Below are 27,770 nucleotides of genomic sequence, written 5' to 3' on the forward strand. Positions count from 1 at the left end.
CTTTAAGAAAAATAAAGAACAGGAAGAAAGAAAAGATGTAAGTCAGATATTTGGTGAGTTTTGAAGCAGAGTCTAGAATCCAAGTTTTCTGACTTAAGTTTTGTATATATGTCGCCAAACTTTCCCAGAGGATTTGATGAAAAATTTTTTCCTAAGGGAAACATTAAGACTTTCCTTTTCTTTTTTCAATAATTACAAGATTAGAAAATTTTTAAACAAATGCAGTGATGTTTGAAGTAAAGTTATTAATCTTTATGTCCCTCCTTGTCAGTCTCATTCCCCTTAGGTAACCACTGCTTACAGTTTGCTATATATCCTTCCAAATAATTCTCTGTGTTTATTCATACAAATAGAAGTATAAAAACAAGGTTTTCTTTACTTTTTTTAAAAAAAAATTTATATTTTATTTATTTTTTTATTCAGCAGGTCCTTATTAGTCATCAGTTTTATACACATCAGTGTATACATGTCAATCCCAATCGCCCAATTCATCACACCACCACCCCCACTCCCCTGCTGCTTTCCCCCCTTGGTGTCCATACGTTTGTTCTCTATATCTGTGTCTCAATTTCTGCCCTGCAAACCGGTTCATCTGTACCATTTTTCTAGGTTCCACATATATGCATTAATATACAATATTTGTTTTTCTGACTTACTTCACTCTGTATGACAGTCTCTAGATCCATCCACATCTCAACAAATGACCCAGTTTCGTTCCTTTTTATGGCTGAGTAATATTCCATTGTATATATGTACCACATCTGCTTTATCCATTCGTCTGTCGATGGGCATTTAGGTTGCTTCCATGACCTGGCTATTGTAAATAGAGCTGCAGCGAACATTCGGGTGCATGTGTCTTTTTGAATTATGGTTTTCTCAGGGTATATGCCCAGTAGTGGGATTGCTGGGTCATATGGTAATTCTTTTTTTAGTTTTTTAAGGAACCTCCATACTGTTCTCCATAGTGGCTGTATCAATTTACATTCCCACCAACAGTGCAAGAGGGTTCCCTTTTCTCCACACCCTCTCCAGCATTTGTTGTTTGTCGATTTTCTGATGATGCCCATTCTACCTAGTGTGAGGTGATACCTCATTGTAGTTTTGATTTGCATTTCTCTCATAATTAGTGACGTTGAGCAGCTTTTCATGTGCTTCTTGGCCATCTGTATGTCTTCTTTGGAAAAATGTCTATTTAGGTCTTCTGCCCATTTTTGGATTGGGTTGTTTGTTTTTTTTTAATATTGAGCTGCATGACCTATTTATATATTTTGGAGGTTAATCCTTTGTCCATTGATTTGTTTGCAAATATTTTCTCCCATTCTGAGGGTTGTCTTTTCGTCTTGTTTATGGTTTCCTTTGCTGTAAGAAAGCTTTGAAGTTTCATTAGGTCCCATTTGTTTATTTTTGTTTTTATTTCCATTACTCTCGGAGGTGTATCAAAAGAGATCTTGCTGTGTTTTATGTCAAAGAGTGTTCTTCCTATGTTTTCCTCTCAGAGTTTTATAGTGTCCGGTCTTACATTTAGGTCTTTAATCCATTTTGAGTTTATTTTTGTGTATGGTGTTAGGGAGTGTTCTAATTTCATTCTTTTACATGTAGCTGTCCAGTTTTCCCAGCACCACTTATTGAAGAGACTGTCTTTTCTCCATTGTATAACCTTGCCTCCTTTGTCATAGATTAGTTGACCACAGGTGTGTGGGTTTATCTCTGGGCTTTCTATCTTGTTCCATTGATCTGTGTTTCTGTTTTTGTGCCAGTACCATATTGTCTTGATTACTGTAGCTTCGTACTATAGTCTGAAGTCAGGGAGTCTGATTCCTCCAGCTCCGTTTTTTTCCCTCAGACTGCTTTGGCTATTCAGGGTCTTTTGTGTCTCCATACAAATTTTAAGGTTTTTTGTTCTAGTTCCATAAAAAGTGCCGTTGGGGCTTCCCTGGTGGCGCAGTGGTTGAGAGTCTGCCTGCCAATGCAGGGGACACGGGTTCATGCCCTGGTCTGGGAAGATCCCACATACTGTGGAGTGGCTGGGCCCGTGAGCCATGGCCGCTGAGCCTGCGTGTCCGGAGCCTGTGCTCCACAACGGGAGAGGCCACAACAGTGAGAGGCCTGCGTACCGGGAAAAAAAAAAAAAATGCTGTTGGTAATTTCATAGGGATTGCATTGAATCTGTAGATTGCTTTGGGTAGTATAGTCATTTTCACAATATTGATTCTTCCAATCCAAGAACATGGGATATCTCTCCATCTGTTGGTATCAGCTAATTTCTTTCATCAGTGTTTTATAGTTTTCTGCATACAGGTCTTTTGTCTCCCTAGGTAGGTTTATTCCTAGGTATTTTATTCTTTTTGTTGCAGTGGTAAATGGGAGTGTTTCCTTAATTTCTCTTTCAGATTTTTCATCATTAGTGTATAGGAATGCAAGAGATTTCTGTGCATTAATTTTGTATCCTGCAACGTTACCAAATTCATTGATTAGTAGTTTTCTGGTGGCATCTTTAGGATTTTCTATGTATAGTGTCATGTCATCTGCAAACAGTGACCGTTTTACTTCTTTTCCAATTTGTATTCCTTTTATTAATTTTTCTTCTCTGATTGCCATGGCCAGGACTTCCAAAACTATGTTGAATAATAGTGGTGAGAGTGGACATCCTTGTTTTGTTCCTGATCTTAGAGGAAATGCTTTCAGTTTTTCACCATTGAGAATGATGTTTGCTGTGGGTTTGTCATATATGGTGTCTATTTTGTTGAGGTAGGTTCCTTCTATGCCCACTTTCTGGGGAGTTATTATCATAAGTGGGTGTTGAGTTTTGTCAAAAGCTTTTTGTCCATCTATTGAGATGATCATATGTTTTTTCTTCTTCAATTTGTTAATATGGCATATCACATTGATTGATTTGCTATATTGAAGAATCCGTGCATCCCTTGGATAAATCCCACTTGATCATGGTGTATAATCCTTTTAATGTGTTGTTGGATTCTGTTTGCTAGTATTTTGTTGAGGATTTTTGCATCTATATTCATCAGTGATGCTGGTCTGTAATTTTCTTTTTTTGTAGTATCTTTGTCTGGTTTTGGTATCAGGGTGATGGTGGCCTCATAGAATGAGTTTGGGAGTGTTCCTTCCTCTGCAATTTTTTGGAAGAGTTTGAGAAGGATGGGTGTTAGCTCTTCTCTAAATGTTTGATAGAATTCAGCTGTGAAGCCACCTGGTCTTGGACTTTTGTTTGTTGAAAGATTTTTAATCACAGTTTCAATTTCATTACTTATGATTGGTCTGTTCATATTTTCTATTTCTTCCTGGTTCAGTCTTGGAAGGTTATACGTTTGTAAGAATTTGTCCATGTTTTCCAGGTTGTCCATTTTACTGGCATAGAGTTGCTTGTAGTAGTCTCTTAGGATGCTTTGTATTTCTGCGGTGTCTGTTGTAACTTCTCCTTTTTCATTTCTAATTTTATTGATTTGAGTCCTCTCCCTCTTTTTCTTGATGAGTCTGGCTAATGGTTTATCAATTTTGTTTATCTTCTCAAAGAACCAGCTTTTAGTTTTATTGATCTTTGCTATTGTTTTCTTTGTTTCTATTTCATTTATTTCTGCTCTGATCTTTATGATTTCTTTCCTTCTGCTAACTTTGGGTTTTGTTTGTTCTTCTTTCTCTAGTTCCTTTAGGTGTAAGGTTAGATTGTTTATTTGAGATTTTTCTTGTTTCTTGAGGTAGGCTTGTATAGCTATAAACTTCCCTCTTAGAACTGCTTTTGCTGCATCCCATAGGTTTTGGATCGTCGTGTTTTCATTGTCATTTGTCTCTAGGTATTTTTTGATTTCCTCGTTGATTTCTTCCGTGATCTCTTGGTTACTTAGTAACGTATTGTTTAGCCTCCATGTGTTTGTGTTTTTTACATTTTTTTTTCCCTGTAATGCATTTCTAATATCATAGTGTTGTGGTTGGAAAAGATGCTTGTTATGGTTTCAGTTTTCTTAAATTTACTGAGGCTTGATTTGTGACCCAAGATGTGATCTATCCTGGAGAATGTTCTGTGCGCACTTGAGTGTAATCTGCTGTTTTTGGATGGGATGTCCTATAAATATCAATTAAATCTATCTGGTCTATCTGGTCTATTGTGTCATTTAAAGCTTCTGTTACCTTATTTATTTTCATTTTGGATGATCTGTCCATTGGTGTAAGTGAGGTGTTAAAGTCCCCCTCTATTGTGTTACTGTTGATTTCCTGTTTTATAGCTGTTAGCAGTTGCCTTATGTATTGACTTGCTCCTGTGTTGGGTGCATATATATTTATAATTGTTATATCTTTTTCTTGGATTGATCCCTTGATCATTATGTAGTATCCTTCCTTGTCTCTTGTAACATTCTTTATTTTAAAGTCTATTTTATCTGATATGAGTATTGCTACTCCAGCTTTCTTTTGATTTCCATTTGCATGGAACATCTTTTTCCATCCCCTCCGTCTGAAGTGGGTCTCTTGTAGACCGCATATATATGGGTCTTGTTTTTTGTATCCATTCAGCAAGCCTGTGTCTTTCGGTTGGAGCATTTAATCCGTTCACGTTTAAGGTAATTATCGATACATATGTTCCTATGACCATTTTCTTAATTGTTTTGGGTTTGTTTTTGTAGGTCCTTTTCTTCTCTTGTGTTTCCCACTTAGAGAAGTTCCTTTAGCATTTGCTGTAGAGCTGGTTTGTTGGTGCTGAATTCTCTTAGCTTTTGCTTGTCTGTAAAGCTTTTGATTTCTCCATCAAATCTGAATGAGATCCTTGCCAAGTAGAGTAATCTTGGTTATAGGTTCTTCCCTTTCATCTAAGTATACCATGCCACTCCCTTCTGGCTTGTAGAGTTTCTGCTGAGAAATCACCTGTTAACCTTATGGGAGTTCCCTTGTATGTTATTTGTCGTTTTTCCCTTGCTGCTTTCAGTAATTTTTCTTTGTCTTTAATTTTTGCCAGTTTTATTACTATGTGTCTCGGCATGTTTCTCCTTGGATTTATCCTGTATGGGACTCTCTGCGCTTTGTGGACTTGGGTGGCTATTTCCTTTCCCATGTTAGGGAAGTTTTCGATTATAATCTCTTCAAATATTTTCTCTGGTTCTTTCTCTCTCTCTTCTCCTTCTGGGACCCCTATAATGCAAATGTTGTTGCATTTAATGTTGTTCCAGAGGTCTCTTAGGCTGTCTTCATTTCTTTTCATTCTTTTTTCTTTATTCTGTTCCACAGCAGTGAATTCCACCATTCTGTCTTCCAGGTCACTTATCCGTTCTTCTGCCTCAGTTATTCTGCTATTGATTCCTTCTAGTGTAGTTTTCATTTTAGTTATTGTGTTGTTCATCTCTGTTTGTTTGTTCTTTAATTCTTCTAGGTCTTTGTTAAACATTTCTTGTATCTTCTCAGTCTTTGCCTGCATTCTTTTTCTGAGGTCCTGGATCATCTTCACTATCATTATTCTGAATTCTTTTTCTGGGAGGTTGCCTATCTCCACTTCATTTAGTTGTTTTTCTGGGGATTTATCTTGTTCCTTCATCTGGCACATAGCCCTCTGTCTTTTCATCTTGTCTGTCTTTCTGTGAATGTGGTTTTTGTTCCACGCACTGCAGGATTGTAGTTCTTCTTGCTTCTGCTGTCTGCCCTCTGGTGGATGAGGCTATCTAAGAGGTTTGTACATGTTTCCTGATGGGAGCAACTGGTGGTGGGTAGAGCTGACTGTTGCTCTGGTGGGCAGAGTTCAGTAAAACTTTCATCTGTTTGACTGCTGATGGGTGGGGCTGGGTTGCCTCCATGTTGGTTGTTTGGCCGGAGGCAACCCAACACTGGAGTCTACCTGGGCTCTTTGGTGGGGCTAATGGCTGACTCTGGGAGGGCTCACACCAAGGAGTACTTCCCAGAACTTCTGCTGGCAGTGTCCTTGTCCCCACAGTGAGCCACAGCCACCCCTGCCTCTGCAGGAGACCCGCCAACACTAGCAGGTAGGTCTGGTTCAGTCTGGCCTGGGGTCACTGCTCCTTCCGCTGGGTCCCGATGCACAAACTACTTTGTGTGTGCCCTCCAAGAGTGGAGTCTCTGTTTCCCCCAGTCCTTTTGATGTCCTGCAATCAAATCCCACTAGCCTTCAAAGTCTGATTCTCTAGGAATTCCCCTTCCCGTTGCCAGACCCCCAGGTTGGAAAGCCTGACGTGGGGCTCAGAACCTTCACTCCAGTGGGTGGACTTCTGTGGTATAAGTGTTCTCCAGTCTGTGAGTCACCCACCCAGTGGTTATGGGATTTGATTTTACTGTGTTGTGCCCCTCCTACCATCTCACTGTGGCTTCTCCTTTGTCTTTGGATGTGGGGTATCTTTTTTGGTGAGTTCCAGTGTCTTTCTGTTGATGATTGTCCAGCAGCTAGTTGTGATTCTGGTGTTCTCGCAAGAGGGAGTGAGAGCACGTCCTTCTACTCCGTCATCTTGGTTCAGGGCCTCTTCTTTCCTTTTTTTGTTTTTTACTTTTTACAGAAATGGATCATGTTATGCATGTTACTTTGCCACCTGCTTTGTTTTTCTTAAATCATAAAAGTCAATATTCCTTTAAGTTGTTTTTTAAAAATAGCAATTTGATTTCCCTTAATTCAATTTATATATCACCTATTAGAAGCTTATTTATTTTAAAACATGAGATATAATACCTGATAGTTGGATTAAGTTAGGGGAAATTAATAACATTTTCCAAAGGCAATATCAATCCAAATTATTGATAAAACATGGAAAATGTACATAAATTGTATAACCCCCAAAATAATTGTTTAGCCCTGAACTCAGGAGTTTTTCCATTATAGTTTTCAGAAAATATCATAAATAATGCTACTTTAAAAGTAGACATAGATAATATTAGAGTGGGGTGTGGCTGGGTTTTTTGAAGTATGGAAGAGAAGGATGTAAAAATATAGTATATGTAGTGTAGAAATCCCCCAACTTTCTTTGTTGATGGTGTCTTGAGTATCTCAGTAAGTTTTTTTACAGTGCTACTTAGCCGTATTAATACCTAATAGTTATGAGTATTAAGTAGTTAGAGCCAAACTTAATGAGTATACAAAATAATTAACAAATAATACACATACATTGAAAAAACATTTTATTTCATTCTTTTAAAAACTACAGTTACATACTGATGACATGTGTGCACCTGTTGGACAATGCACAACTTCTCAAACCTTGGAATCATTAGGCACTGTCATACTTGTTTTCTGTATCACATTGATTTTTATGAGGACTTGCTTTTTAATCACAGTAACTCCCAGAACCCCAGCTTTGGAAAAATAGGATGTCATTGAGAGGAATATAGTGCTGTCTAATGTTAAAAGTGTGAACTACCTTGAGCTAGTTTGTGAGGTGTCCACAGATGTTGAGTATCACTGTGTCGTCCCCTTCCCCCCTGCATTTAAAATATCTCTTGAGTGCACTGTGGCGTCCTGGGGCTTCTTGGCACACTGTTTAGAACCACGGGTTTGGTATTAGAACCAGACAGCTGGGTTTTGAATTATGCTCTGCCACTTAGTGCAAAGCCTGGGTTTGTTCATCTTATAAAATAGAGGTAATAATATCTTCTTCATGGAGTTGCTGAGAGTAAAGCTTTTGGCAAGTGCATGAACAGTATCTGGTTTACAGTCCTCAATAAATTTTAGTTCTATTGATGATGGTTATGAAACAGAGGTAGATTTGTATGAAGGGAAATACAGGTTTAAGCAATAAAGAAATGGTGGGAGAATTGAGTATTCTTGAAAGGAAGTGATGATAGGATGCATCTTTCATGGATGGCTGAAAATTTGGGCTATTCCTTAAGTTTGGCTGGTTTTTGAGCTCTGTGTAAATGAGATAACTGCAGTGAGCTGCAGGTTGAAAAATATAATTTAAAAATGAGGAATATTTATGGTTCACTTATCAGATACTCATTTACTAACTTTGGTAGTGTTAGAGATTCTGTTCACAACCTATTTCATATGCTGTGTTAAGACTTGATCCAGAACACTTCTTTGTAACCATGTAGCATTCATCTTTAAAGCTAACAGCATCAAATTATTTAATGATTAATTTTAGATACCCTTACTTATAGCAGGGGCACTGGCTACTTAGATCTATAACTGTCTATTAAAGCTCTGATTCCTTAGAGTACTACTGCTGTGCTATTGTCAAAATTAAACAATGAAAAGGGGCTGAAATAGTTTTAAACATCTGGCTAATTGCCTTAGTTGTTCAACTTGATTTTTTTTTTTTTTGAATCACATTTCACTTCTGGAATTTGCAGAAAATTTATACTGAATATGCAAGGATGATTTATCTCTAGAAAACTGAAGAGGCATAAAGGGAAGTATCTTTTTCAATTGCTGTATAAAAATTACTGAAACACACTCATACTTTGTGTTTAGGGGAAAATCCTCTTTATGTAGAAATAGAAACACCATCATTGAAATCACACGTGCCAAGGTGTTAATCTAAATTATTTCCTTTAAATATCTTTGGGTACTTAAACTTCTTGAAACTATCTTTTAGCTAATTTTCCAAATGATAAGATGTATGTTTTATAACTTATAAAAATCTAATGGAAATTATATAGTGATTGTCCAGCAGCTAGTTGTGATTCTGGTGTTCTCGCAAGAGGGAGTGAGAGCACGTCCTTCTACTCCGCCATCTTGGTTCAGGGCCTCTTCTTTCCTTTTTTTGTTTTTTACTTTTTACAGAAATGGATCATGTTATGCATGTTACTTTGCCACCTGCTTTGTTTTTCTTAAATCAGGGCCTCTTCTTTCCTTTTTTTGTTTTTTACTTTTTACAGAAATGGATCATGTTATGCATGTTACTTTGCCACCTGCTTTGTTTTTCTTAAATCATAAAAGTCAATATTCCTTTAAGTTGTTTTTTAAAAATAGCAATTTGATTTCCCTTAATTCAATTTATATATCACCTATTAGAAGCTTATTTATTTTAAAACATGAGATATAATACCTGATAGTTGGATTAAGTTAGGGGAAATTAATAACATTTTCCAAAGGCAATATCAATCCAAATTATTGATAAAACATGGAAAATGTACATAAATTGTATAACCCCCAAAATAATTGTTTAGCCCTGAACTCAGGAGTTTTTCCATTATAGTTTTCAGAAAATATCATAAATAATGCTACTTTAAAAGTAGACATAGATAATATTAGAGTGGGGTGTGGCTGGGTTTTTTGAAGTATGGAAGAGAAGGATGTAAAAATATAGTATATGTAGTGTAGAAATCCCCCAACTTTCTTTGTTGATGGTGTCTTGAGTATCTCAGTAAGTTTTTTTACAGTGCTACTTAGCCGTATTAATACCTAATAGTTATGAGTATTAAGTAGTTAGAGCCAAACTTAATGAGTATACAAAATAATTAACAAATAATACACATACATTGAAAAAACATTTTATTTCATTCTTTTAAAAACTACAGTTACATACTGATGACATGTGTGCACCTGTTGGACAATGCACAACTTCTCAAACCTTGGAATCATTAGGCACTGTCATACTTGTTTTCTGTATCACATTGATTTTTATGAGGACTTGCTTTTTAATCACAGTAACTCCCAGAACCCCAGCTTTGGAAAAATAGGATGTCATTGAGAGGAATATAGTGCTGTCTAATGTTAAAAGTGTGAACTACCTTGAGCTAGTTTGTGAGGTGTCCACAGATGTTGAGTATCACTGTGTCGTCCCCTTCCCCCCTGCATTTAAAATATCTCTTGAGTGCACTGTGGCGTCCTGGGGCTTCTTGGCACACTGTTTAGAACCACGGGTTTGGTATTAGAACCAGACAGCTGGGTTTTGAATTATGCTCTGCCACTTAGTGCAAAGCCTGGGTTTGTTCATCTTATAAAATAGAGGTAATAATATCTTCTTCATGGAGTTGCTGAGAGTAAAGCTTTTGGCAAGTGCATGAACAGTATCTGGTTTACAGTCCTCAATAAATTTTAGTTCTATTGATGATGGTTATGAAACAGAGGTAGATTTGTATGAAGGGAAATACAGGTTTAAGCAATAAAGAAATGGTGGGAGAATTGAGTATTCTTGAAAGGAAGTGATGATAGGATGCATCTTTCATGGATGGCTGAAAATTTGGGCTATTCCTTAAGTTTGGCTGGTTTTTGAGCTCTGTGTAAATGAGATAACTGCAGTGAGCTGCAGGTTGAAAAATATAATTTAAAAATGAGGAATATTTATGGTTCACTTATCAGATACTCATTTACTAACTTTGGTAGTGTTAGAGATTCTGTTCACAACCTATTTCATATGCTGTGTTAAGACTTGATCCAGAACACTTCTTTGTAACCATGTAGCATTCATCTTTAAAGCTAACAGCATCAAATTATTTAATGATTAATTTTAGATACCCTTACTTATAGCAGGGGCACTGGCTACTTAGATCTATAACTGTCTATTAAAGCTCTGATTCCTTAGAGTACTACTGCTGTGCTATTGTCAAAATTAAACAATGAAAAGGGGCTGAAATAGTTTTAAACATCTGGCTAATTGCCTTAGTTGTTCAACTTGATTTTTTTTTTTTTTGAATCACATTTCACTTCTGGAATTTGCAGAAAATTTATACTGAATATGCAAGGATGATTTATCTCTAGAAAACTGAAGAGGCATAAAGGGAAGTATCTTTTTCAATTGCTGTATAAAAATTACTGAAACACACTCATACTTTGTGTTTAGGGGAAAATCCTCTTTATGTAGAAATAGAAACACCATCATTGAAATCACACGTGCCAAGGTGTTAATCTAAATTATTTCCTTTAAATATCTTTGGGTACTTAAACTTCTTGAAACTATCTTTTAGCTAATTTTCCAAATGATAAGATGTATGTTTTATAACTTATAAAAATCTAATGGAAATTATATAGATAGATAGATTGATTAGGAATGGCTAAACAATGCTCATGCTGTTGTTAACAAAATAGAGAATGGTTAGAAGAAACTGGATTTCTAAAAATGTAAGGTGTGAATTCTGTTTATTCAAGAAATTGCTTTAAAAAATAATCATTGGTATTCAAGTGATGCTTGATTCTTGAATATCTGTGGTGTAAAGATTTTGCGTGACCTGAATTTATATGGTAAATCCTGATTCCTGTGGAATGTATTGCTGTTTGGAACCATAGGGTTTATATGTGGGATATGTGTGTGTATATCTTCATATATATATATATTTTTTTCATATAGCCAATGTAGTATTTCTAATATTAAGTCATTATGTAAGTTTTGGTGGGTTTCATTAAGGAGTAAAATTTTTTGGGGCCAATTTGGAAATCTTAATTCTTTTTCCAGATATTGAGAACTGGGTTATATACTCATCATGATTCTTTCTACTAAAGCATAAGAATTCTGTGCAGAGGGTTACTCTTTATGAAGCCTTCTTAAGACCCAGCCTTTAGTGCCTTCAAACTTTGCTCCACTGAGTTTTAGGAGATTGTGGCAGAAGTTTTTCAAGACCTGCCTATCTTTGGCTATGTCATGTGGGTCCCAAAAAGGTGGCGAGTCTTAACCAAACAATGCCTGCCTAGATTCTGGCCATGATGCCTGAAAAGACTAGACTAGCATGGGTGTGGCCTTGGCTCTTTTCACTTGGGTTGGCAAATCCCACCGCCATTGACTTAGTTTTTTAGAGTGGTGAATAAAATTTTAAAAAGGGAGTTAATGGGCTTCCCTGGTGGCACAGTGGTTGAGAGTCCGCCTGCCGATGCAGGGGACACAGGTTTGTGCCCCGGTCCAGGAAGATCCCACATGCTGCGGAGCAGCTGGGCCCGTGAGTCATGGCCGCTGAGCCTGCGCGTCCGGAGCCTGTGCTCCACAACGGGAGAGGCCGCAGCAGTGAGAGGCCCACGTAACCGCCAAAAAAAAAAAAAAAAAAAAAAGGAGTTAAAAAAATCACTATTCCAAGAACAGTTTCATTCTGTTCTAAAAAAAACTCAATAAAAGTAATATACCTATAAGAAAACTAGTGAGAAAATGTTTTAAATTTATTGCTTATAGTCTCATGGTAATAGAGTACTATATGTTGTTTCCTTTTCCTTTTGTGATGGTGTGATTAAAAAGGCAGCAGTAAAATTTGTCCTTAAATTAGCAGTTTTAGCTGCTCTCTACAAATCCTGACATTGTAATTCTGTGTTACAGTCTGATGTCATTTCTTCAAAAGTTATTACATCTGACTACAGTATATCTCAGTTTGATTGTTTGATAGTGTACCCTCAGAAGAGTTTCCAGTTTAACTTTTCTTCTCTGCTTGTTCATTTTAGTGTCTTGGGTATCCTAATGATCAACAATTTTCAGCCAAGTCAGTTCAATAGAGTTTCAGTAGCACTGCTCTGATGCAGGTTAATCAGCTAGGAAAATAATGTATATTTCTTTGGGAGGATGCGTTTGGGGCTTAAGTCACTTTGGGAATATGCAATCTTGAGTGGGAAACAAAGTTTTTAGAAGATTTAATATATGTGAAGATATCTTCATTTCTCAGGTTGTGAAATGGTGGTGGATAAGAAAAGGTACACGGAATCAAAAGTCATAAAATTACGATCTGTGCATACCTGGAGTCCTTGTTTCTTCAGGGTGTGCTTCAGATAGTTCTTTGGAATGAAAATGAATGTGTTGAAGGTGTACATTCTAGATGTTTAAATAAGTAATTGCTTATTGTAATTAAATCTGTTTTGAAGTAAATAATAGAAAGTTGGTAGACTATTGAAGTATAATTTTTCTTTTTCTTTTTTTTAATATACAGGGAAGTCGAGATAACATGAGTATTGTACTAGTTTGCTTTTCAAATGCCCCCAAGGTCTCAGATGAAGCAATGAGAAAAGACTCAGAGTTGGATAAGTACTTGGAATCACGGGTGGAAGGTAAGAAAGATGCTTTTTTTTTTTTTTATTATTTAGAAGGAAAGGAAGATTATTATTCCTTGTTTATCACATAGTTCTTTTAAAATTTCCTGCAGCTTTTGGACTAAAAATCCATTATTATTCAGGAATGAGGGAGAGGAAAACCTAGTCTCTTTATCTTCAACATAATTTGCTAATTTGTTTGGGTTTAAATCTGTTATCTTACTTGTTTACATATGTCCCATCTGTTCTTTTTCCCTTTTTCTCCTTCCTTCCCTTTTGGGTTAATCAGTATTTTCCATTCCACTTCATCCTTGCATTTGCTTATCAGTTATACATCCTTTTAAATATTCATTTAGTGGTTACCCTGATAGAGAATACATGTTAGAGTCTATGACAGGATCTCCAGCTTAATACTTCATTGTGATTTTATATGTGCTGCTTTTTAGATATAAAATTACTTTTTATGAAGTTATATTATGTCAGTTTTATTTATTTATTTTGCCTTGATATCATTTTTAACAAAGTTCTTTCCTCAATTCAGGGTTACATTTTTTTTTGAACAAAATGTAAAATTTTGTTTTATATATTTTTAACTTTTTATTTTATATTGGAGTATAGTTGATTAACAATGTTGTGATAGTTTCAGGTGTACAGAAAAGTGATTCAGTTACACATGTGCATGTATCTATTCTTTTTCAAATTCTTTTCCCATTTAGGTTGTTACATAATATTGAGCAGAGTTCAGTGTTACATATTGACCTATATTTTTTCCTAACACCATTATGGCTTGATTATTATTATTTTTTAATAGTTCACTTGAATGATATAATTAATGATTATGTTGTAGTCAGCTTGTCAAATTTGGCCTATTACGAGTCATGTTTTAGATGAACAGTAGCTATAGTAATTGGTAATAGTTTTGAAATGCAAAAATTTACAATTTCAAATGTGTAATTACGAAAGGAAAACTACCTTCTCTTGCAAATTTAGAGAGTGGGGACAGATGTATCTTTTCTAGCTTTACAGCTATCTAGCCACACACCATAAACAAAGGTGCATAAAGGTTTTGTTTTTGTTGGTCTGCAATTTCTTCGGCTCTGAATTGTCAGTGAGTTCTGTTTTCAGGGTAATGGAAAGATAAACGTGGGAACACTTTGAAGACAATGTCAGAGGCACTCTTATTCCTGTTGATAATATCATAATTATTAAGAGGAGCTGTTTATAGGAGTTTTTAATAATACACATTTTCTAAAAGGTCTAGTGTATTTGGGTGGAGGATTGCTGGCTCAAATTTATCAGAAGGCAAGAAGAATTTTCTTTTTTTTTTTTAAACATCTTTATTGGAGTATAATTGCTTTACAGTGGTGTGTTAGTTTCTGCTTTATAACAAAGTGAATCAGTTATACATATACATATGTTCACATATTTCTTCCTTCTTGCATCTCTCTCCCTCCCACCCTCCCTATCCCACCCCTCTAGGTGGTCACAAAGCACCTAGCTGATCTCCCTGTGCTATGCAGCTGCTTCCCACTAGCTATCTATTGAATTTTCTTATTGTCCCATTTCTTCATTCACAAAGAAGAAACTAAATAGTTTTCATTTGGGGAAGAACTCTAAAATTTGGTCAATTACTAGTTATATGATCTCAGCCAACTTGCCTAATCTCTTAAGGCTCCAATTTCTTTATTGTGAACTAAAGGTAAAAACACCAACCATGCAGTTTGTTTTAATAATAAATGAGATAACTTTAAGTACCTGTTGCGGTGCCTGAGTCCTCAGCAAACTGTAGGTTTTATAAACTCTTCTGTAACAGCTAAATTTTAATTTCTTTGTTTATTTGTTTGTTCATTCATTCATTCATTTATGGATGCATTGGGTCTTTGTTGCAGCACGCAAGCTTCTCATTGCAGTGGTTTCTCTTGTTGCAGAGCATGGGCTCTAGGTGCGCAGGCTTCAATAGTTGTGGCATGCGGGCTCTGGAGCACAGCTCAGTAGTGTGGCACACGGGCTCACTTGCTCCGCGGCATGTGGGATCTTCCCGGACCAGGGCTCGAACCCATGTCCCCTGCATTGGCAGGCGGATTCTTAACCAACTTGCCACCAGGGAAGCCCCCTAAATTTTAATTTCCTAAATGTGTGGTCAGTTCAGCTCAATGTGGGTTGTTAACATTTAATATAATTTTCTTTTGTATACTTTTAAAGTTTCCAAAATGTATGTTATATGGCAAAGATGACAGATATGTAATAATATGATATGGTCTTGGGGGCTATGGTAGATACTTGATTATTAATCTTTCAATCAAAAAACACTTAAAAATCCTTGAAAAAGCAGCCACTACAAATCAATATGCCTTGGTACCTAACTTCTTTTTTATAAGGTGGCATTGTTCAAGAGCATTATATTTCTATTAGGGTTTTAGATCATGTAATCTGACATTAAAATTTTGAGGTGAAAGCATTCTGGTGTATTGGCAAGTCTTTGTATGTGTTTTTATTGGGAATGCAGAGGGGAGGTATAATGTTAAACAGGGAATAGCCTTTAACCTAAATTGATTAGATATTTGGTGAATACCTTCTATGTGTATTCACTTCTTCAGCTGTCCCTGAGCATGTGTGTTACTGGGAATGCAGCAGAAAACAAAATAAATACATTCTTGATCTCATGGAGTTTATAACGTAGTAGAGACCTTTTTTTTTTTTAATAGAAGAAAAACAACAGTAAGCAGACAGTAACAAGGAATATTGGTTAGGCAGGTCTCTGAGGAAAAACATTTGAGCAGATACCTATATATGGAAGAGAGTGGCTATCTGGGGATGAACATTCCAGCAAAGGGAGCAACAAGGACTGAGGAGGGAATATGCTTAGAGTTTGTGGCTAGACGAGAATGAGCTGGTGGAAAAGTGAAAGATGAAGAGAGATTGCTAAGAAGCAGATCATGTAGGGCTCTGCAGACTAAAATGAGGTCTTTGGACTTCATTCAAATGGTGCTGGGAAGTCATTGGAAGAGTGCGAGAGTGACGTGATCTGACTTTTTTAAAAATAAATTTATTTTATTTATTTATTTTTGGCTGCATTGGGTCTTCGTTGCTGTGTGCAGGCTTTCTCTAGTGGAATGCAGGGGCTGTTCTTCTTTGCAGTGCGTGTGCTTCTCATTGCAGTGGCTTCTCTTGGGGCAGAGCACGGGCTCTAGGTGCGCAGGCTTCAGTAGTTGTGGCTCGCGGGCTCTAGAGCGCAGGCTCAGTAGTTGTGGCGCATGGGCGTAGGTGCTTCCCGGCATGTGGGATCTTCCCAGACCAGGGGTCGAACCCGTGTCCCCTGATTGGTAGGCTGATTCTTAACCACGGTGCCACCAGGGAAGCCCTTGATCTGACTTTTAGAAGGATCTCTCTCAGTTGCCATGTGAAGAAGAGATTGTAAAGAGTGGACAAGCGAGGAAGCCAAGAGCCCAATTAGGAATCATGCATTAAAGCAGGTGGCAGATGATGGTGGAGGACTGGACTGCGGGGGCACCAGTTGGTTGTGATGGGCACCAGTTGGTTGGTGAAGTGCTAGACTGCAGTGGTTCTCGGTGGCTGGTGTGGGGAGGAGGATGGATTTTGTCCCTCATGAGACATGTGGCAATGTCTGGAGACACTTTTGGTCTCATAACTGAGAGGGTACCACTAGCATCCAGTGAGTGAGGCCAGGATATTGCTTAACATTCTGCAATGCATAGGACAGCCTTCACAACAAAAAATTGTCAAAAACATCAGTAGTGCTGAGGTTGAGAAACCCTGCACTGTAGAGATACAAGTGTAACGTAGATAAATTACAGTCCTGCCTTCATGAAGCTTGCGGTCCGTGATCTAGTAAATATCATGTACAGTTGGAGTATCTAGCAATACACCTGTGCCAGGTGTGGGTCAGAGAAGAATTTGAGAAAGTGACACATAAAGTTGAAACCTGAAGTATAAATACACTTTAACCATACAAAGAGGCTGGTTGGATTGGTGTAAAAAGTGTTCCAAACCAAGGGAGGAAGTATATGTGAAAATCTAGAAGGTTTCTTTGAATAGCACCTTTGGAGATACAGGTAGGAGTCGGAGCAGAGTTGAATGGGAGCAGTGAAAATCAAGGTCACAGTGAAGTCCCTGTGAGGGACACATGGGAAACAGTTTGGAGTTTGCATCTTGAGGGCTGCTTAGGACTCTGCTTTTTAGTTGTCTTAAAAGTTTGCTGTTGTCTGATTTTTGAGGATTTTATGTCTTAATACTGGCCAAATGATCATGCTTTAAAAATCTGTTTTCCATAAATTGTAAATATAAATGAAACATGGAAATGTTTTATTTTCTAAGTATTAGCAAGTTCTGAGATTTATTTTCCTTTTCTGTTTTAAATAAATTGTGGAACACAACTAGGTATCAAAAAACCTATAAAACAGTTTTTAATTTTCCCCTTCTTATAGTCCTTATCTTTCCATTGCCTTTGTTTTCCTGTAATTATAGCATTAATAACTTTTATATTTTTACATAAAATAATAGATCAAAAGTGTTTTTCCATGTGGCTGTGCTGTGCTCATAGGGATCATTTTTACTGATTATAAACCGTTTCACTCAGTGGCTATACCAAAATTTTCTTAACTGTCCTTTTATTGGACATTTAATTTGTTCCAGTTTCTGCTTTTATGAATAATGCTAAAATGAGTATATATATGCAAATAACTTTTTAATCTTACTTTTTTTGTTCCTTGTGTGATACTAAGGTAATATTTGCATTTTATATTTTAAAATAGGTACTACCAAATAGTACCTCTTGTTTCACTGTGTGAATTCTGAATTATCACATTAATTTAGGAACTCTTTTTAAAAACCTACAGAAATTATGGAGAAGTCTGGTGAGGAAGGAATGCCTGATCTTGCCCATGTCATGCGCATCTTGTCTGCAGAAAATATCCCGAATTTGCCTCCTGGGGGAGGTCTTGCCGGCAAGTAAGTAGAAGAAAAAGAACAAATTTTGACTTCATTTATAGTTAGTAATTAAATAATTTTTGGTAAGAAGTACATCAATTATCTAAAGATGAAATGGGTTGATAGTTCTTATACTAGAGAAGAACTCTAAAATTTCATCGAGAAGAGATTTTCTTTTCAAGGCAGTATTTATTATACTCTTTGAGGATGAAAGTCCTTCTTTCCTTGGTAAATGAGAACAAATGGATTGTGCAGGATCAAGTTCTGAGTGAAATGCAGATACTATGTTCTTGGCAGGTATTTAATGAGGCAATTAATTTTTGAGTATAGTTAAGATATGAAGTATTATTTAAAATACTCAGAAGCTTAACAACTGTATGTAATTTACTAAACCTAAAGCATATTTCTTTTTAGGCGCAATGTTATTGAAGCTGTTTATAGTAGGCTGAATCCACATAGAGAAAGTGATGGGGTAAGCTTTATTTTATTTCTTAAGTATTTTAAATAATTTTATAATATAAATACTGGAAATTATGACTGCTTTTCGTTTTAAGGAGTCAGTTAAAATTAAAGGAAATATACTGAAGTGGAAGGTAGAGATAAAGTTCTGTTTTGTAGATAGGTTTGTTTTCATTTAATGGGCATCAAATACCTTTTTGTGTGGGCTGTACTTACTTCTTCCCTGTATGTCTGCCTTTCCTTCTCTTTCTCCCTTAAATCTTAATTTTGAGGCAAACAAAGAATGTACTTTTAAATATGTCAGTTTCTCCTCCAGCAGGCTGTTAGTTAGCATCACTGGAAGTTAGAGATAGTGATGTTATTATTTTAAAGAGTAGACCTTTCAGTGCCCCTTTGTGCCCAGTTGAACACCTGAGGATAATTTCTTTTTAACATTCTTGTTGTGCTGTGGGTATATATGTTGAACTGGGATAACCATTTTGTTGTATCTTGCTGTGCTTCATCAGAGCAAAACTCTTTGTCCCTTTACCTTCCTTAGAAATACTGATCAGCTGCTCCTGTGTAAGTTTTTTGTTTTATTTTAATACTAGTACCAGCAGGCAAAACAGTGCCCTTTTTAAAAAAACTGCCCTAAATTTCAAAGTCAGTAATTTAACTGTCTTCTCATAGACAAGTTATGAGTTTTCAATCAGAGACAGATTACGAGTTTTCAAGTTTTGGGGCATCTAAAAATGAACAACTTAATTGTAACATGTATGCTTCAGAGATTTAAGGGAGCCAAACATAGTAATGAAACTTGTTGAGAAGAAATAGACTCACCCTCCAAGTCTCTAGCTCCTCTTGGCAGGTCTTGAGAGAGACATCAGCCACTGGTAGAAATTATGTATCATCTCAATTGCATTGTTTTCCAGCGTTCATTATTGTACAGCAATATCATATAATTTCTTTTTTCTTAACAATAAAAGGTACACTGACAAAAAAGGGAAATTTTTATAATTAATACATTTTAGTTAGTTGAATAAATGATACTATATATTGCTAATAACAGAATTTATACCTTGGCCTGGAGCAGTGATTCTGAGACTTTCTTTTGTGGCACGTCCCTTAAAGTATTAAGAATTGTATACAAAGATGTGGAAATTAAAAATAAAAAATAAAGATATGTCATGTGATGCATTTAAAGAACCCTAAACCAAATAAGTGAGGATAGGATGTTGATAGAACTAAAAAGATGGTAGTAATTGGGAGGTAGAGTAAAGAGAGTCTTACTTCTTCAGCTAGATTATAGGTTCCACATAGCATCCATCACCAGGTCTGGAGGAAATAAGACCTCAAATAGTTATTGATTCATTATTAGCCATGTAAGTACTCCTGTTCCCTCATGTGTTTGAAAATGCAACCCCAGTGTGTAATCTGAAAAAATTATTTCATAATATACTTGCTGGATTTCTTGGTCTCTCAAGAATGTTGGCAGCTTTTACTCCAAAAAAAAAGAGTTTATAACGCAGAATTACTGTTTTAACATCTACCAAGGATGAATTTTAAACTTTTTTAAAAAATAGAAAATACTTATTATACATAGTAGCTGTATAAACAGTGAATAAATAGGCAACAGAACCATGAAACTCAGAAGAGATGCTCAGGATATAAAACTGGCCTTAAAGACCATTATTATATGACTATAAATTAAGGAGATGTATAGTTAATCACCTTTATATATAAGCTTTCTAAGACTAAACACTGACAATCCACCGTGTAATGAATTGATATGGGAGGAGACTATGAAACAAGGCACGGTCCCCCATCCCTACTCTCAGTGCACCTGGCAATGTAGATATAAACATACAAATTAATTAATAAAAAGGTCTCACATCATTTACTAAAGGATAAAAAGAAATGACAAAATATAGAATGTGATTAATTGCCATGTGAATTGTACAGTTATTGCTTGGGAAGTCAGATTTTCAGAGAAAAGATTGGATTTGAAGAATGGTTTGAATGGCAGAAAGTAAAGGAGGAGGATGATAGTTCACATGGATGGTCAAGGCAAGAACAAAGTTTAAGGTATCTTTGAAAGAGAGGACATCGTTTTGGCTAGAGCAGAGAATTGCTGTGGTGAAAAATAATTCAGGATGCCAGAAGTATTTGTGAAGAGACTGGACACACCTTTTGAACTTTGTATTTTAGAGTGTAGAGCCACCCTGTGTTTGCAACATAAGAATGACAGACTCAAAGGAGTATCTGGTATTTTAATCTGTTAGAAACATATGCAATATTAGATTAAAGAGATGCTGGAAGTCAAGTAGTTGTGAAATGATCACAGAGATGATAAGTATAAACTCATCATTGGTAGATAGATGTGTGGATTAGAGAAACTTCCTTGTTTACTGTAAAAACTCACTTTTGCAGCCCAGAATCCTATTTTGGGAAACATTACTTTACCCTTTCAGAATAATCACAACCTTAGAAAAATGTTGAACCATAATCAAAAGTAGAAGAAATGTACTAAAAAATACAAAAGAAACAGAAAACTGAAGAACTTATAGAGGTTTGATTAAATTCTTAGCTCTTAACTTTACCTACTATAGCAGTAAGTTAAACACAGAAGTGCTCCATAAATGCTTCTCAGCTTGGTTAGATCCGTGCCATGCGGAAGATGCTGCCAGGAAGTACACAGTGGCAGGGGCTGATGTAGTTAACTTGCAGAATGGGAAAGACAGAGGTATGGTAGAAATACAGAGGAGGAGACAGTTGGGAGGTGTTATTTTTTTAAAACTTTTTTAAATAACAAAAATAATTTTTTATTCAGCCATTTTTAAAAAATGAATGCTTGTCAGAGTAAATCAGAGATTATTTAGATTCCTAAAATGTCTGCTTTATGTCCAAGATAGAATTGTTCTGCTGTGAATGCCTGTAAGTAGTACCATTAGAAATAGGGATTTATTCATTTTTCTTATATTAAAAAAATATTTTGATTAATAAAAGTATTTTTAAAAGCTCAGTTGGATATAAGTCAATCATTTAAAATATATTCAGAAAGTTTATTATTTAGGGGACTCTTCTTAAGTTGCTTTACTAAATTTTTGTTTTTTAGTTCAGCTTTCTGGAATATGTTCAGTCTTCTTAATATAAGCAATATTGATATTTTCCCAGCTTTAAAATCAAAATCTGTGGAAAAGAGTCAAGCATGAATTCTTAATAAAGGGGTTCGTGAATCCCCCAAAAGTTTTTGCAAATGTATTTATGTGTGTGCATACACATTATTTAATGATTTTCCTCAGAGGAGTCTGTGACCCCCAAAAGAATAATCACCCAGAGGATCAGAAAAAGTAAAACTGCATTTTGCTTTAAGTTGTTATATAAGGTAGGGCTCTGGAAACACCCCCTCCCCCGACTGCCCTTCTTTTAAAATGCTAGTTAGCTTGTTTTTTATTGAAGAATAGTTGATTTGGGCTTCCCTGGTGGCGCAGTGCTTGAGAGTCCGCCTGCCGATGCAGGAGACGCGGGTTCGTGCCCCGTTTCGGGAAGATCCCACATGCCGCGGAGCGGCTGGGCCCGTGAGCCATGGCCGCTGAGCCTGCGCGTCCGGAGCCTGTGCTCCGCAAATGGGAGAGGCCACAACAGTGAGAGGCCCGCATAACGCAAGAAAAAAAAAAAAAAAAAAAAAAAAAAAAAAAAGAATAGTTGATTTACAGTGTTGGGTTAGTTTTAGGTGTACAGCAAAGTGATATACAGTTTTCTGTTTTGTTTATGTATTTACATATATATATTCTTTTTCAGATTCTTTTCCGTTATAGGGTATTATGAGATATTGAATATAGTTCCCTATGCTATACAGTAACTCCTTGTTTATCTAAAAAAATGCTAGTCTGGTTTTATTACTAGAATTTAAATTCTTTGCGATCTGGGACTTCATCTGATTTGTTTATGGCTATATCACAGCACCTACAGCAGTGCTGAGCTCTCACCTGGCATACACTGAGAGCTCAATAAATACTAGTTAAGTTAGAAATATTTGTTTCTTTCTTTCTAGTAGTTTGCAAGACTATCTTTTTTTTTTTTTTTACATCTTTATTGGAATGTAATTGCTTTACAATGTTGTGTTAGCTTCTGCTGTATAACAAAGTGAATCACCTGTATGTACCCATATATCCCTATATCCCCTCCCTCTTGAGCCTCCCTCCCACCCTCCCTATCCCACCCCTCTAGGTGGTCACATAGCACCTAGCTGGTATCCCTGTGCTATGCAGCTGCTTCCCACTAGCTAGCTATTTTACATTTGGTAGTGTATATATGGCTAAGACTATCTTTAAGTCATGTATTTTAAAAAATAATATGAGGTTACTAATTAGAAGGAAAGTGTATTTTTTGAGCTTTATATTTTCCATGCCAAAAGGTTCACTTCTTCCCTCAGTGGAGACTTAAGATGCTTTTGAATCAGTGTACCACTGATCAGGTAGCTATGTAAGTTGATGATTTTCCAATGATAAAGGGGGAACTTGTATTTACCCAACTCCTACTTGTGCTAAGCCATATCTATATATCTATATCTAAATATTAGTTATAGGTAATCTCCTCAACACCCTTCTCTTACAGAGAAGACTAAGAATTGGTGCAGAGTAGCTTGCCCAGGTTGCAAAGCTAGATAAATCGAGTAGCCAGAATTTGAATCTAATTCAGAATGACTCCAAAAACTATTCCCTTTACACCTTTCCATGCAGCCTTTCTAAGATATTTAGAGATTACATATGTGTCTGTACCCCACCTCTGTCTGTCATGCAAGAAAAATCATTTCCCGTTCTTTAGTGAATCTCATGTTTCATAGTCTTAAAATACTCTGTTTTTTGATGAGGAATATTTTATAAACTTGTTGAGACTAAGTAGTCAAGCCCAGTGTCTTATTAGTTATTTTTCATTTAAATACACATTTTTATTCTAACTAAAAAAACTTTTTAAGGCATTTGCATTTCGAGAAGGGGAGGGAAGACAGGACAAAAGCCCCCCAAAATCTCCTTGTTCTGTTTTCACGTTATTAAGTTTTATATACAGTCTTCTTTTTAATTTTATTTCAAATAGATCAATTATATTTTTATATCACAGTTTTAGGGTTTTGTGAATACTAGGTTTTTTGTAAATTGTTTCTTGTTTACTTTTTCACTTGTCAAAGCATTTTTATGGAGAAGACCTGCCTACACTGTTTGAAAATGCACTAATTTTAGTCACTGTTTTTTTTTTGATTCTTTTTTTTTTTGTGGTACGCGGGCCTCTCACTGTTGTGGCCTCTCCTGTTGCGGAGCACAGGCTCCGGATGCGCAGGCTCAGCGGCCATGGCTCACGGGCCCAGCCGCTCCGCGGCATGTGGGATCTTCCCAGACCGGGGCACGAACCCACGTCCCCTGCATCGGCAGGCGGACTCTCAACCACTGTGCCACCAGGGAAGCCCTAGTCACTATTTTTTAAGGTGTCATTTGACATACCACTTCTTGTAGCTATGTGGTCTTGACCATTTAAGTGACTTTTTAAAATTATTTCAGATTGATTGAAGTTTACATGATCCTTGAAGATAACATAATTTATTAGATTCTTTATTAGTCACTTTTAATTGTATTTCATGAAGTCATGTTTGAGAATCTTCTAAAAATTATTTTTAACCTGATAAGCAGGGCATGGGACTCCAAAAAGCATAGTAAATATGCTAGCATTCTTCACTTTCTCTCCACTGTTTTAGCTAATCATTTGAAGAATTTCACTAATGACAACTATTTTTTAAAAATTGCTGCAAATAAATATTAGCTAGTTAAATTCCATTAAAAAAAATTCCCCCCCCCCTTCTCTTTGCCCTCTGCTTGATTTATCCATATTCCAGTGTCTTATTTGGTGTAAGGCAGTGTTTTCATAATGAGAAATTTGATTCTCAAGCTGTGTTAGTCTAGATGACAGTAAAACCTTAAAAACAAAATCTGAGGGAAAAGTCCTAAATTCCCATTTCTGTAATTGCCTTAAATTTATTTTGCAGAATAACTTAAACCATCCCATCTAATATGATTTTTTTGTCCTATAATTTTATTAATTTTTCTGTGACAAGGAAATGCATTATAGAGTTCAATATGAAATAATTTGTGGTCCAATTCTACAATAATTTTAACCAATATTTATTTAGTGTCTATTTATATGAGGCACTTAGTATGCAAAAACTGTTACCACAGTGTATTCAAAAGAACATTCAGAGGGACATTGATGTTAATTACACCTGTACACAAATCTGAGTTCTGTCACTTACTAGCATTGTTACCCTGACAAATAACTTAAATCTTTCTGAGCCTTAGTTTCTTCACTTATAAAAACTAGAGTTGCAGTATCTATTACGTAGGGTACCTGTAAGGATTAAATGAGATTATGTATATAAAGTTCTTAGCCACAGGCATTAATTTTCCTTCTATAGGTGGTAGGGAGGATACAGAAAGGAATTGAAATTATCTCAAAGATTTTACAAAGATTTGGAGAGACTTGTGAACAGTTGCAAGGTGGAATTAATTGCTGTGATAAATCTATAAACGTGATGTGCTTTGTGTGTGAATTCAGGTAAAGAAGGTGCAGTGAAACAATAGATTCCTTTTCTGATATTAATGAGAATCCATGAGAGAGTTGTATAACAGTATTTTGAAGAATCAAATGAAATGGCTGGGGAAGAGGTTTCACCCATCCATTGTCTATCTAGCACAATAGGAAAATGTAATTTGCTATAATATAAAATGACTTAAATGTGGTCATTAACTCAAATTCTTTTCAATTGGCCATTGTAAATCCATCCCTACTTTATTTACAGTTTGGGTTTTAATGTGTTTTTTATAAAGCAACTACTTTTCTCTCCTCAACTACCACTATTACAGCAATTCACAGAAACAGATGATTACTGTAATAATAAATGTGTCAGATGGAGAGTGAGATACATCCAAATACAACAACCTTTGATCCACCGTATCAATAAGCTCAAAGAAGTAAGACAGTTTATCAGTGGTTCTCAACCTTTGCTGTATATCAGAATCACCTATTAGGCTTTAAGAAAATCACCCCAACCCACTGAATATGAATATCATGGGATGGAGCTTTGGCATCTGTATAATTGAGGTCTCTATGTGTAACTGTCCACTTGAAGCAGATTTTGTTTGTGTCCTAGGGAGTTGTCAGAGGGAGTTGTTGGTTTGAGGGGTTTTTATTTGGAGGGCAGAGAGGAGTCTTATGCCCTCCATTAAAAGTTCTTTGTGATATACTCTCAAATAGAAAATTTCCTTTTGGCAGACCTGATTAAAGACTGATAAGGTTTACGACTAGCAAGCATTTATCTCATTGTTCCACTTTAACCTTTCCTGAGTGGATTCAAATGAGAAACTTTATTTAGGGAAATAACATTTATTTAGTACAGAAGGAAAGGTAAGGGGGGGAAAAAAGAGAAAAATCTTAACAGAGAGCACACTTTATTATGTTCTTTCCACACAATAAATTTTGCAAATTAAAAAAAGTTATTTTGATAGTTAATATGCTTGATGTAGAAAATTGGAGAATTCAAAGAAAAATAAAGCTTCTGAAACTCCACTACCCATTATTATCATTTTTATATTGCTGTATTTCCTTTCTTCCCAGACATTTTACATAATAATATCCTAAAAAATATGGACAGAACACACATATACCTACACATAAAACATATGTTGTACACAGTATCATCTCTTGCTTTTTGCCACAGGGGCGATTTAAAAAAAATTGAAGTGCTCTGATTTTTCTAATAAACATTGCCATTTATTATGTGGTTATAGTAGTATTATCTTTGTTGTAGAATTATAGAGTAACAGCCTCCAAAGATGGTTAAGAGTTTGTATCAGATGATCTATATCAGTAACCTTTTTGTATTTTATTTTCCCAACATTTTATGATGAAAACTTCCAAACATATAGAAAAATTGAAATAATAAAGTGAACACCTGTACACCTTCTACCTAGACTCAAGTTTTAACATTTTACCGTATTTGCTTTCTCTCACTCTATGTATACATACATGACTTTTTTGGGGGGGGGGGACTGAACCTTTGACAGCAAATTGCAGATATAATATTTTAGCTGTAAATATTTTGGCATGCAGCTCTTGAGAATGAGGACATTTTTCTGTATACATAACCATAACATTATTATTATACCTAAGAAAATTGATAATAAATTTAATATTATCTAATATTGAGTCTGAATTTTCCCAGTTGCCCATAGAATGACTGTTATAATTGTTACATGGTCTAGTCCAGTTGTTACCAATCAAGCACATTAAGCAAGCCTTTAATGAAGCTCCCAAATTTTTTTCCCATTAACACTGAATATGAAGAGTCTAAGCCAGCTTTTTATAGGATGTCCTACATTCTGGATCATATGATTGTTTCCTTGTGGTGCCCTTTCACGTGATTCTTTATTCCCTGTTTTCCTGTAAATTGGGAATTAGCTTTATTAGAGTCATATTAAACATTTCCGGCAAGAACACAGGACATAACTTTGTACTCCCTAACGCATCACATCAGGAGTCACATATTACAAGGTTGACTTGCTTTTAGCCTGTCAGCATATCAGTATGATCAGCTTGGATATTAGAGCTTGTTCTGTAAACAAGATTAAGTAGCTACTGTTGTAGAAACCTGTAGGTTTTACAAAATTCAATAAAATTTAAAAGAATTGAGTAGTTTACTATTCATATCTTATTATAATGATTAAAGTGATTGTCTTTTTTAATCTAGAGATGTTTTTAATAAAATATTTAAAGACAAAAAGTAAATAGAAATTTTGTCCACAGAAGCTTTACAATTCCCGCAAAATCTAGTTTAAATTTATATAATTTTACATTTTGTATCTCCTCTCCTTCCTGTCATTTAGCAGAAATGAAGAATCTAATGGCTTGCTTTTCTGTCCTTTCCTTTAAACACTAATTTCCTTTTGTACTAAATAATTATAGCCAATTATTGTTTTTTTAATTAAGTAAGTCAGTTTTAGGAGATGCTTGTGTTGGTGTTGAATTTTAATAGCCAAGTAAATTTCAGATTAAGCTTCAAATATCGATGTGAAATAAAACATAAACTAGTTCATGATCATTTGCTAAAAATTACTTGAGATATTTTTATTGGAAATTTTGTTAATTGACACAAGTAACACTTGATACTTATTTAACGAAATGTTCTCGTTCTTAGACTATATTACTCATGGTGGAGAAATGAGTGTTTTGCTGTGATATGTTATGAAATACATGTGATATCCTAGTTTGTCTACTGACACTGGGGTCTTGAATCTTAAAAAAAGGCCTCCGATGAAGCAGAGGAAAGTGGATCACAGGGGAAATTGGTGGAAGCTCTCAGGCAAATGAGAATTAATCATAGGGGAAACTACCGACAACTTCTGGAGGAGATGCTGACTAGTTACAGGCTAACTAAAGTAGAGGGAGAAGAAAACCCTGCTGA

General features: G+C 35.8%; 1 protein-coding gene across 4 annotated transcripts in view; it reads left to right on the plus strand.

Moving 5' to 3' along the window:
* Positions 1 to 27,770, plus strand: part of PPM1B (protein phosphatase, Mg2+/Mn2+ dependent 1B) — an 84,646-nt gene that overhangs the window by 53,322 nt on the left and 3,554 nt on the right. Inside the window, exons 2-5 of one of the 4 annotated variants that reach the window (XM_007459956.1) lie at positions 12,778 to 12,895; positions 17,734 to 17,845; positions 18,224 to 18,296; positions 27,613 to 27,761. In XM_007459956.1, coding sequence (XP_007460018.1) covers positions 12,778 to 12,895; positions 17,734 to 17,845; positions 18,224 to 18,296; positions 27,613 to 27,761 — 452 coding nt within the window. The remainder of the gene's footprint in view (positions 1 to 12,777; positions 12,896 to 17,733; positions 17,846 to 18,223; positions 18,297 to 27,612; positions 27,762 to 27,770) is intronic. The other 3 variants (XM_007459955.1, XM_007459954.1, XM_007459957.1) reach the window with 3 other exon arrangements.

The sequence above is a fragment of the Lipotes vexillifer genome, unplaced genomic scaffold (genome assembly GCF_000442215.2).
Source record: "Lipotes vexillifer unplaced genomic scaffold, Lipotes_vexillifer_v1.1 scaffold666, whole genome shotgun sequence".
Lineage (NCBI taxonomy): Eukaryota > Metazoa > Chordata > Mammalia > Artiodactyla > Lipotidae > Lipotes > Lipotes vexillifer.